At 47.0% G+C, this 12,914-nt stretch overlaps 1 protein-coding gene across 1 annotated transcript in view; it reads right to left on the reverse strand.

Annotated features, from left to right (window-relative positions):
• Window positions 1-12,914, reverse strand: part of LOC143962680 (dynein axonemal heavy chain 3-like) — a 2,426,925-nt gene that overhangs the window by 390,945 nt on the left and 2,023,066 nt on the right. The window contains exon 63 of the mRNA XM_077472045.1: window positions 1,349-1,479. Within this exon, the coding sequence (XP_077328171.1) occupies window positions 1,349-1,479 (131 nt within the window). The remainder of the gene's footprint in view (window positions 1-1,348; window positions 1,480-12,914) is intronic.

The following is a 12,914-nucleotide window of genomic DNA, read 5'->3' on the forward strand; positions in this document are numbered from 1 at the left end:
ATCACATAGAGCAGAGATCAGCGTCACTAGTTGCTAGGCAGAATGGAGAAATGCTGTTTACTCGGCATTTCCTCCATTCGGCCGCTCCGTGAGACGATCACGGGGATGCCCGCGGCGATCGAGTCCGCGGGTCCCGCGACCGGACTCACGGGGGTCCCGACCAGCGCGGGAGCGCGCCGCTGGCGGTGCGCTCCCGATGGCAGGGCGGCATTGAATATTGGACGTACCTGTACGCCAATATGCCTGCCCGTGCCATTCTGTCGACGTACATCGTCGCGCGCTGGTCGGGAAGTGGTTAAATTACAATGTAATGTAAAGGGGACTGCACTGTAAAAGCGCACTTTAATGTAAAGTGGGGCTGTGATGTGAAGGGGACACTGATATAAAAGGGGGACTGTACTGTAAAGGTGGGTTGAGGTCAGACTCCATGGATAGCCCCTCCCCCACCCCCCTGGTCGCTTGGAAAATTGGCTGCCCTAAAACCAGTTCCCAGTGCCAAAAACGTTAGGGACCGCTGTTCTATAGTACACCATTGGATCCACTTCTTCAAATCCACACCTCTTGAGGTTCTTATTCCTGACTGTGACCCCACTGGAATGATTCCCCTCACATGCCATCCTTGTGTCACCAAGAGAAGCAGTAGGGAGGGGGGATTCTGTGGGACAGGAAGGTTAAAAAAAATCTAAATTATAAACCCTTCCCTTCACTGTATTTTTCAATTATGCTAAATATTTTATCACTTGGGTCACTTCTATGGTACATTAAGCATTCAAACTGAAAAATTATTGAAAAACAATGGTGACAAAATACAGTGAGAAAGGCAAACTATATATTTTTTTAAAAATTTTACTCCTTAAGCCGCGTACACACGGGCGGACTGTCTGGCCAACTAAGTCCGTCAGACAATCCGACAGACAGTCCGTCCTACTTTCGAATGAACGGACTTGACCACACACGATGAACAAACAGTCCGCTGAAAGCTTGCGCGATGACGTGTACAGCACGTACGACGGGAGTAGAAATACGACGTCCAATACACTGCAATGCAACCTTTCGCCGTGTAAATCCTTTCTGAGCATGCGCCATACTTAGTCCGTCCAACTTGCCTACTCACAAGCGGACTGTCCGCTGAAACCAAAGTTGGACGGACTGTATTACGGAAATTCCGAAAGACTTAGTCCGCCAGACTGTCCGCTGAAAAAGTCCGCTGAAGCCCACACACGAGCGGACTGTCCGCTGAAATGTGTTTCAGCGGACTAAGTTGGACAGACAGTCCGCCCGCCCGTGTGTACGCGGCTTTAGTTAAGCATTTTGGTTTGTTACATTACAGAAATCAAACTATAAAAACCTTGTTTTTGCTCCTTCAAGATAAAGCTGATGCTTCCTTTCTTCTAGGTCAGGCTTTTCTTCTGCAGCAAGTATATTTAATAACTGATCCTCTAAACCTATTGGTGTGATCATGAAATTGATGAGAGTGACCTAAAATATAAAGAAAACACAGAGTTCAGTGCATTCATACCATAATTCTCCCACATATTTGCAATTCTATAGATCTTATAAATCATGTAACAATAAAAATAAGGAAGTTAATATATGAAAAATTAAGCAATTGAAAGTGAGCCAAACCTAGAGATGTTAATTTTAGCAACTCACAAGGATTTCCTGTCAAATAAAAAAAAAGAATTTTATATTTATGGGCAACCCTTTCTATGCTTAATTTTCATGAACCTGACCTGATTGTGCCTGATCATTTTCATCCTTGTTTATCTTTTGTTTTTGTGTTTATCCAGTCCTAAAATATACACTGTTCTGCCTCATAGCACAACCCTATGTAGCAGGGTAGAAGAGCTGATCTTTCTTTGCTTCAGTTTCACTTTTAGTTGCAGGTTTCCTCTTCACACCTACCCTGTGACTGAAATATGGAGAAAAAAAAAAAATATTCGGAGCCCTCTCTCTGAGCTATGCTGTACAGGAGACTTCAAGAGGCGGAAAACAAGTCAAATTCAGACACTAAGGCCAGCCATACACAGAGAAAATTTCTTTCCTGCAACCACAGTCAGTGTTGATGTGGGAATCGTTTCTGCCGGGCCATTTTCTTCTGGCCGGGAAGCGGGGAAAGTCATCCCCATGGGGAAAAGACAGTGATTATTGCTAGCGGCTATAGCAGCTGCTAGCGATAATCACAGGTAAAATCCAGCACTGTAGGATTTCCCTGTTGATTCCCCCATCCACGCTAAACAGATGGGTGTTATGTTCTTACAGCTGGTACCCACGGCTGTCAGAATACCTCAACAGTGGCTGCATCTGTTTGGATGCAGCCACTGTTTAGCTGACAATTTCTCATTCAGCTCCCTTGATTTTCAGATTGAAGGTTGTCAAGTGGGAGTGTGTCAGGGCCACCCATGTCAGGGCCACCCATGGCCTAAATTTCAGTTGGCTCATCAGGAACAGTTCGAAGTTTGCTCCATGCATGGCCAGCATTTCCCCACTGCTGGAAGTGTAAGAAAACTCCCCTATCGTTTTCAGTCAAGGAAGCTGCCACATTTGCTGCACATGTTATCAGTTATGACACCAGCCATTGGATGGTTTGAGGGGGGGGGGGGGTATAGTGGAGCTTGGGGAGAGACAGATGGGGTTGAAACAAAACTATAGGTAAAGGTGGTTATGTTAATAAAATCCAGTGGTTAGGGGTGGCTTGGACCCTGGAAAAGTTCTGTTTGGGCTTGAATGGGTTAGAAACAATTTAGATGGGTTAAAGATGTATATAGTGTTCTATATGTCTATTCTCTCCTACTTCCCTAAGAATTGCTGTGATCTACCGCCCCCTTGGACCATTATCGACTTTCCTTGATGAGTTTTCTGCCTGGCTACCCTACTTTCTCTCTTCAGAAATTCCCACAATCCTTCTCCGTGATTTCAACATCCCTGCTAATACAAACACTCCTGCTACTTTTAAACTTCTTAGTCTAACCTCTTAATTTGACCTGAAGCAATGGGTACAGGCTCCCACTCACTCTGATGGCAACACCCTTGACCTTGTATTCTCCTACCTTTGCACTCCATGCGACTTCTTATATAATCCCTTTCCTCTCTCTGACCATCACCTTATTAGTTTCTCTCTCTCCCTGTCTTCCAACACCTTTCCCTCCAACCACCTAACCATCACCCGTAGAAACTTTCGCAACTTCAGCTCTTCTCTCCTCTATTCTGCTGCTTACCACCTCTATGACAAAATCTCTCCCCTGTCCTGCCCCAACCAAGCCACTTCCATCTACAATAAATCCCTGTTCTCCACCCTGGACAAGCTCGCTCCCCTCACTACACGCAGAATCAAGCCTTGACCCCTACAACCCTGGCAAACAGATGACACTAGAATTCTCAAAAAATGTAGTTGCGCTCTTGAGCGTCTGTGGCACAAGACCAAGTCTCTCAAAGACTTCAACCAATACAAATCTGCCCTCCAAAAATACTACTCTTTCCTCCACACTGCCAAGCAGACCTATTTTACAACTCTTATTAACACCTTCTCGCCCAGTCCCTGTAAACTTTTCTCTACCTTCAACTCTCTACTTTGTCCTCCACAGCCTCCACCCACTGACTCACTCACTGCCCAGGAGATTGCTAATCACTTCAAAAACAAGATTGATACAATCCGTGATGAAATCTCCACTCTACAGGTTTCCCTCAGTTAAGACCCAATTACAACAGGTACTCTTAACACTCCCCTTACTCAAAACTGCTACTACAGATGAGGTTGATAAACTCCTTTCTAACACCCACCTAACCACCTGCCCCCTGGATCCTATTTCCTCTCAAACACTACAGTCGCCATCTGACTCTATCCTACACTCTAACTCACATCTTCAATCTCTCCCTCACCTGTGGCATTTTCCCCTATGCTCTAAAACATGCACTGGTCATCCCCATACTTAAAAAGCCATCCCTGGACCCTACCAATCTTAACAACCTATGCCCTATCTCCTTGCTACCCTTTTCCTCTAAACTCCTTGAATGCCTGGTTTACAACCAACTGAGTGACCACCTCATTAAGAATAACCTTCTTGATCCCCTTCAATCTGGATTTCACCCTCAACACTCCACAGAAACTGCTCTTTTAAAACTCACAAATGACCTACTAACTGCAAAAACCAATGGACACTATTCTGTACTCCTACTTCTGGACCTTTCAGATGCCTTTGACACGGTTGACCACCCCCTCCTCCTCAAAAAACTTTACTCCCTTGGTCTCTGTGACTGTGCTCTTCAGTGGCTCTCATCCTACCTATCCCAATGCACCTTCAGTGTCACTTACAATTCTACTTCCTCCACTCCTCTTCCCTTCTCTGTCGGAGTCCCCCAAGGTTCTGTTCTTGGACCCCTTTTATTTTCAGTCTACACCTCTGCCCTGGGTAAGCCTCTCATGGCTTTCAATATAATTTCTACGCAGACGAAACACATATCTATCTCTCCACCCCTCAACTCACTCCATCAGTCTCCTCACGCATTACTAATTTACTAACAGACATATCTGTATGGATGTCACAACACTTCCTCAAACTTAACTTGTCCAAAACCGAATTTATAATATTTCCTCTCCCCACGAGCCTCTTCCCCTGACTTCTCTGTCAAGAGCAATGGCACAACCATCCACCCATCCTCACATGTCAGGGTGTCAGGTCACCTAGAGCCCAGGTGACAGGTGCACACCGTAGGGTTGGGGATGCACCGCAAGGCTGTGGACCCTACGGCTGACGGCTGCAGACGGGGGACAGATCCCACTGGGGTAAGAGCGTAAGATTCCCCGGGGCGCGGAGTCTAAGAGCCAGCTGGTGTTCACCAGAGCTTCGAGTGGTGAAGATGGTCTTGGCTGCAACTGGCTCCAGGTCGCGACCCCCAGGGTCCCCCAGCTCACACCCACAGTAGGTAACAGGAGGATAGGGATGGTGAGGGACAAAGCCAAGGTCGGGGCCACAAGCAGAACAGAATAGTCGGGTACACGCCAATAGGTCAGGGTCACAGGCAAGCAGGGATGGTCAGAACACGCCAAGGTCGGTAACGGAAATCAGAAGCAGAGCACACGACAGGAAACAGGAAGCTAATACACAAGGGTTGATCAGCAGGATAGGCTAGCAGTGCAAAGGTTAATATAGTGTAGTCTGATAGGGGCTAGGGTGGAGCCATTCCAGAGGAAGGAAATAAAAGCAGTCAGGTGAAGCTCGGCTGGTCTCTAGAAATGAACACATGCAGACAGGTAAGGAGAACAACTCTAATGCATAACCATGACAGTACCCCCCCTCTTACGAGGCCTCCCCCTCCCCCGCCTGGGACCAGGTTTAGAGGGGAACTTCAAATGAAACTTCCTTAACAGACGAGGTGCAAAGACCTCGGAAGCCGAAATCCACGACCTCTCCTCAGGACCAAAACCTTTCCAGTGCACAAGGTACTGGAGAATGCCTCTACAGAGTCGGGAATCCAAAATTTGGCTAACCTCGTACTCCTGATCATCCTCAGAGACCGGTGCTATGGTAGGGGAAGGACGAGAGAACTTATTGAGGACTAACGGCTTTAGAAGGGCAACATGGAAGGAGTTAGAGATTTTGAGGCTTTTGGGAATCTGGAACTTGAAACAAACCGGATTCAGTTTAGAAATTATGGTGTATGGACCAATGAATCTTGGGGCAAATTTGAGGGAAGGAACCCGGAGTTTGATGTTCCTGGTGGAGAGCCAGACTTTGTCTCCTGGCTGAAAAGAGGGTGGCTTACGCCTGCGACGGTCAGCAAAACTCTTGAATTTGTTGGCAGCTTTCTGGAGGGAATCATGAACGTCAGCCCACATGGAATTGAATGATTCCTGAACAGTAGCCAAAGCTGGAATGTCAGAAGAACAAATCATAGGAAGGGGAAGCTGAGGATGTCTTCCATAAACAGTGAGGAAGGGTGTTTTCTGAGAACTGACGTTAACATGATTATTGTGGGAGAACTCAGCCCACGGTAATAGTGATGCCCAATCATCATGATGGGCAGAGACCAAGGTACGGAGAAAGACCTCTAACTCCTGATTAACTCTCTCAGTCTGGCCATTGGATTGGGGATGATAAGAAGAGGTAAAATCCAAGGTAATGTCGAGGGATTTGCAAAAGGCTCCCCAAAAACGAGAAGTAAATTGCACACCCCTGTCCGAGACGACATGCGAAGGAACACCATGAAGGCGGAAAATCTCTGGTACAAAAATGGGAACCAAGGCAGGGGCAGAAGGGAGACCAGGAAGAGGAACAAAATGAGCCATCTTGGAGAACCGATCGATTACTACCCAAATGGCCATATTATTCTCCGATAGTGGAAGATCAGTGATAAAATCCATGGCGATATGAGACCAGGGCTCCTTAGGAATGGGCAAGGGCATGAGAAGACCAGCAGGGGCTTGAGTGGAAGATTTAGACTGAGCACAGACGTGACAAGCCTTAACGTAGTCTTTAACATCCGAGCGGAGATTAGGCCACCAGTAGTGACGACTGATAAGCAGGAAGGATCAGAGGAACCCAGCATGACCTGCCATCTTGGAATCATGTCCCCAATGAAGGATCTTGGTTATTAGCTCCGTGGGGACAAAGGTCTTACCAGGAGGAATCTTTGATTCCAGGGTGGTAGAATGGGCAACAATGCAAGAGGTAGGAATGATCGGCTCAGGATCAGGGTTGGACTCCTCGTCCAAGGTGTCAAATGACCTAGAGAGCGCATCAGCTCGACCGTTGCAGGAACCAGGTTTGTACGTAATCGTGAATTTAAAACGAGAAAAGAAGAGACTCCACCTGGCCTGTCTGGGGTTCAGACGTTTAGCATTCTGTAGGTACTGTAGATTCTTATGATCAGTAAAGATCGTTATGGAGTGAGGGGAACCTTCCAAGAGATGACGCCACTCCTCCAACGCCAATTTAATTGCGAGAAGTTCCCGATCACCAATGGCATAATTTCTCTCTGCCTGAGAAAATTTTTTGGAGAAGAACGCACATGGTTGACGTTTCTTCTCAAAGTCCTGAAGAAGCACAGCTCCCACCCCCATCGAAGAAGCGTCTACTTCAATAAAAAATGGGTCTTCAGGATTTGGTCTCCTCAAGAGGGGTCCAGAGACAAAGGCCTGTTTCAGATCGTGAAACGCAGAGACAGCCTCGGAAGACCAGTCTTTGGCATTAGCACCCTTCTTGGTCAAAGCGATAATAGGCGCAGCAATGGAAGAGTAATTCCTTATGAACTGCCTATAATAATTTGTGAAGCCAAGGAAGCGCTGTGTGGCCTTGAGGCTAGCAGGAAGGGGCCAGTTGGTAATGGCAGAGACCTTTCCGGGATCCATGCGAAGACCCTCACTAGAAACAAAACATCCCAGAAACAGGACCTCGGAACATTCAAAGGAACATTTCTCCATCTTGGCATAGAGATTGTTCTCTCTAAGGCGCTGAAGTACGGTGCGCACATGGTTTCTGTGAGCAGGCAGATTTTGGGAAAAGATGAGAATGTCATCCAGATAGATGACAACAAACTGGTACAGTAGATCCCTGAATATTTCGTTGACAAAGTTCTGGAACACAGCTGGAGCATTACACAAACCAAAAGGCATAACCAAGTACTCGTAATGCCCGTCCCTAGTGTTAAATGCGGTCTTCCATTCGTCACCTTCTCGTATTCGAATGAGATTGTATGCACCTCTGAGATCCAATTTAGTGAAAATGGAAGCCCCCTTCAACCTGTCAAATAGCTCGGATATTAGAGGTAAGGGGTAACGGTTTTTAATAGTCACAGCGTTTAAACCTCTATAGTCAATGCAGGGCCTGAGGGTGCCATCCTTTTTGGCAACGAAAAAGAACCCTGCTCCTGCAGGCGATGAGGATTTCCGGATGAAACCTCTCTCCAAATTCTCAGCGACATACTCAGACATGGCTTGGGTCTCTGGAATGGATAAAGGGTAGGTACGACCCCTGGGCAGGGTTGCTCCAGGGACAAGGTCAATAGCACAGTCAAAAGATCTGTGAGGAGGAAGTACCTCAGCAGACTTCTTACAGAACACATCCCGGAAATCGCTATAAGCCGCAGGAAGATCGGACGAGACAGATGTGGTAGCAATGGGAAGTTTCCTCTTGGCGGTCACCTTGGAAAGACAAGACAAGAAACACGAAGGACCCCAGGCCAGGATCTGCCCAGATACCCAGTCCACATGTGGCGAGTGGAGCTGCAGCCAAGGAAGACCCAATACAATGGGGGTAGAGGCCTTGGGTAGGATGAGGAAGGAGATCCACTCCTGGTGGAGTATCCCTACCGACATCCTAATAGGTAGCGTCTGGAAATGGATAGGACCCCCTGGGAGCACAGTGCCATCAATTGCCGAGACTACTAGTGGAGTAGCGAGGGGAGAAAGGGTAAGCTTCATAGAAGAGGCAATTCTCCAGTCCATAAAATTGCCGGCAGCCCCGGAGTCCAGATATGCTAGGACTGATTGGGGAGAAGTGCCTACATGGAGGAACACCGGAAGAAGGAGACGAGAAGGTGATGTTTCTGGGTCCAATACTCCACCTTCCAAATGTATTAGACCCGAGCGTTTCCCGGACGGAGCGAGCAGGAGTCACGAAAATGACCCTTTCCCCCACAATAAAGACACAAGCCCAGAGTTCTGCGTCTAGCACGTTCTTCGGGGGTTAGTCTGGTCCGGCCCAGCTGCATGGGCTCCTCAGCAGACGGAGGATGCTCCACAGGGCGACGGGGAAAAAGCTCAGGCTGACTAGAACCTGGGGGGTGCTGGCGTCTTTTTTCTAAGGACCTCTCCTGGAAGCGAATGTCAATTTGATTACATAAGGAAATGACTTCGTCTAGACCGGCGGGGATAGCTCTTCCTGCTAATTCGTCCTTCATTCGGTCTGAGAGGCCATGTAAAAAGGTTGCGACCAGGGCCTCATTGTTCCAGCTCAATTCCGCTGTAAGGATACGGAACTGAAGTGTATATTGGCCCACTGAACCAGATTCTTGGCGAAGGCGTAAAAGGGCACTAGCCGCAGAAGAAACCCGAGCTGGCTCCTCAAAGATGTTACGAAAGAGCTTCAAGAAGTCAGACAGGCTGGAAACCACTGGATCCTTTTTCTCCCACAAGGGGGCAGCCCAGGCTAAAGCTTCACCGGAGAGGAGGGAAATGATATAGGCTACCTTTGCCCGATTGGATAGAAAGTTTTGAGGCTGGAGCTCAAAATGAATGGTGCATTGGCTGAGGAAGCCCCTGCAGGCCTTGGAGTCCCCAGAGAAACGGGACGGAGCAGGCAGTACTAATGAATGCGTGGATGCGACTGGTGCGATAGGTGCAGTCGCAGACTGTACTTGAGGCTGCGGGTTCGGGGTTCCCAAGGAAGCCTGTAGCTGCTCGAAGCGAGAAGCCAGATCCTGGAGGAATCGCATCACCTGAGTCTGATTAGATTCCTGGGTCTCGAGTCTCCGCACTATGCCCTGCAATGGATCGACTGCAGGGAGCGGCACGTCAGCCGGGTCCATGGCTGATCAAACTGTCAGGTCACCTAGAGCCCAGGTGACAGGTGCACACCGTAGGGTTGGGGATGCACCGCAAGGCTGTGGACCCTACGGCTGACGGCTGCAGACGGGGGACAGATCCCACTGGGGTAAGAGCGTAAGATTCCCCGGGGCGCGGAGTCTAAGAGCCAGCTGGTGTTCACCAGAGCTTCGAGTGGTGAAGATGGTCTTGGCTGCAACTGGCTCCAGGTCGCGACCCCCAGGGTCCCCCAGCTCACACCCACAGTAGGTAACAGGAGGATAGGGATGGTGAGGGACAAAGCCAAGGTCGGGGCCACAAGCAGAACAGAATAGTCGGGTACACGCCAATAGGTCAGGGTCACAGGCAAGCAGGGATGGTCAGAACACGCCAAGGTCGGTAACGGAAATCAGAAGCAGAGCACACGACAGGAAACAGGAAGCTAATACACAAGGGTTGATCAGCAGGATAGGCTAGCAGTGCAAAGGTTAATATAGTGTAGTCTGATAGGGGCTAGGGTGGAGCCATTCCAGAGGAAGGAAATAAAAGCAGTCAGGTGAAGCTCGGCTGGTCTCTAGAAATGAACACATGCAGACAGGTAAGGAGAACAACTCTAATGCATAACCATGACACAGGGTGCTAGGTCTTATTCCAAAGCTGGCCGCCTCAACCTCTGAAACATCTCTAAACTATGTCCCTTTCTAACCAATGAAACCACAAAGCTCCTGATTCACTCCCTGGTAATTTCTCGCCTTGACTACTGCAACTTCCTCCTCATTGGCTTACCTTTAAATAGACTATCTCCCCTTCAGTGCATCATTAATGTTGCTGCCAGACTCATCCACCTTTACAAACTGCACAGTGTCTGCTACCCCTCTCTGCCAATTACATTCAAAATACTAACACTTACAAAGCCATCCACAATTCTGCCCCCAGCTACGTCACTAGACTAGTCTCAAAATACCAACCTAATCACCCACTTCATTCCTCCCAAGAACTCCTGCTCTCTAGTTCCCTCATCACCTCCTCCCATATCCGCCTCCAGGACTTCTCCCAAGCCTCGCCCATCCTCTGGAATTCACTACCCCAATCTGTAAGAATGTCTCCAAATTTATCCACTTTTAGGCGATCCCTGAAAACGTTCCTCTTCAGAGAAGCCTATCCTGCCTCCATCTAACAACTGCACTGTTTTCTCCATGAGCTCATCCCCCACAGCTATTACCCTTTTGTATAACTTGACCCTCCCTCCTAGATTGTAAGCTCTAAGGAGCAGGGCCCTCTGATTCCCCCTGTCTTGAATTGTGTTGTATTGTAATGTCTGCCCTAATGTTGTAAAGCGCTGCGTAAACTGTCGGCGCTATATAAATCCTGTATAATAATAATAATAATAATAATAATAGAGGTGCAGCCAGCTGTGGAAGAGAAAGTATCTCTGTAGACATATAATGTGGAGAACAGCGGCATTCAACTGAGTGCAGTATATTAAAAATATTAATGATGAGTTTATTAGGATAAAAATTTAAATAAGAATTAACTCACAGGGTAAGGGTTAAAAAGGCTAGTCACAAGGGGAGGCTCGCTGTGTAGTTCTGATCCAGATAATCAGCGGTGTGGGGTGCTGCTGCTGTCTCACAAGTTGCAGGGGTTTCCAAGGCTCCAAATCAAGCTGGCAGTCATCTCTCTGTCAGCTGTGACGTCATTGAATGTGGGACACAGGACCAGCAGGCGCATGTTCGGAGCATGCATGCTCCTTCTTCAGGCTGTGATAGCATCATGATGGAATGAGACAGTATTTATATGGTGACACGGAGGTGGGAGGAACTACATTACCCAGTGTCCTATGCAAGCTGCTATGGTGGCCAGGAGGTAAATGGGGATGCGTGGTGTACATGGATACTAGGAATAAAAAATGGATTTAAGAATGAATATTCTATTTCAAAAGAGTAAGCAAGGCTATGTGGAATGGTGGGAAAGAGATATTTGTTATAGAGGGGACTGGAACTACTTGAATGGTGGCTTTGGGGCTGGCCCTCTAATGGTGGGTATTGGTAATATATAAGTCAAAAAGGGGATAAGTACAGCACAAAAGGTCGTGCAGACTCAGCAGATGGCTATGAAGGCTCTATTGAAAGTGGGAAAATTCTATATAGAGAATTTTGGGTGCATACACATGTATACATATATGTATACACGTGTGTATATAGAGAGATCAAAAACATATATTTTTTTAAATATACAAGAAAAAAAATTATAATAATTAAAAAATATATAAAGGACATTACATGTATAAATGTAAATGTAAGTAGTGTGAATATGTGTGAAGATAATTGAAATTATGAAAATGATTATCAGATAGGCCCGTGAATTAGGCTCTAGATGACTTTATGCAGAGAAATGGATTATAAGACAGAGTGAACCTCCAAATCCTTGTTGAGACCTCCTGGCACAATACTTCTCAGAGTGTATATCCAAAAGGTTTCTCTTGCACAAAGACGCCAGAACCGTTCAGATTTCAGAAGGCTCTTGGAGAGGGTTCCCGACATCCAAACTTGGAGGCCTGTGGATTGTTGATGGTGATATTCTAGAAAATGTCTGATGTTTGTCGGTGCCATCTTCTACTGACCATCTGCGTTCACCAAATCTCTTTCTGAAGGTTAAAATAGTTATGCCTACATAAAGTTGGTTACAGGGACAGGAAAGACAATAGATGGCAAATCGGTGGAGCAGTTAGAAAATCAACAAAGATGTAGGTCTTGCCCTTGATTGTAAATTCTTTTTTACCCTGCTGGACATGTTTACAGGTAAGGCAGTTGTTTTTGCGGCACTGGTACAAGAAGGTAAGGGTTAGTTGTATAGGTGGTTTTGCATTTTTTTGTATTCTTAGAGCAAACTCTTGATGTTGCGAGCTCGTCTGTGGGAAATTTTGGACTTGTCTGGAATGGATGATACTCTTCTTGGAGTATGCTCCAATGTTGTTTGAAGATGTGCTCAATTCTCCTATGTTGGATGTGATATTGTGTTGTAAACCTGAGAGGTGTGCTCTCAGTTATGGATTTGGTTACAATGGAATTAGAGTTATGTCCATAGAGGTACAGATTGAATGTCTCATATATCAGCTTAGGGGGGAATCCCTTTTCCTCAAATTTTTGTTTGAAAAGGGTACCCTGAAGGATGTAGTCCTCCTTGCGTGTGCAGTTATTTTGAAGTCTACAAAATTGTCTCTTCAGTATGTTGGCTGTCCATCTTGGATGATGGCAGCTCTGAAAATGGGGATAGGAGTTGCCAGTGGGTTTGGTGTAGTTCATGGCATATATTGTAGTTTGTGCGTGACATAGCTTAAGGTCTAGAAAGGCTAATCTGTCTGGGTCACGGACATGTGTGAAGGAGAGGCCAA

Source organism: Lithobates pipiens, unplaced genomic scaffold (genome assembly GCF_037356315.1).
Source record: "Lithobates pipiens isolate NorthernLeopardFrog02 unplaced genomic scaffold, aLitPip1_a1.2 Scaffold_8, whole genome shotgun sequence".
NCBI lineage: Eukaryota > Metazoa > Chordata > Amphibia > Anura > Ranidae > Lithobates > Lithobates pipiens.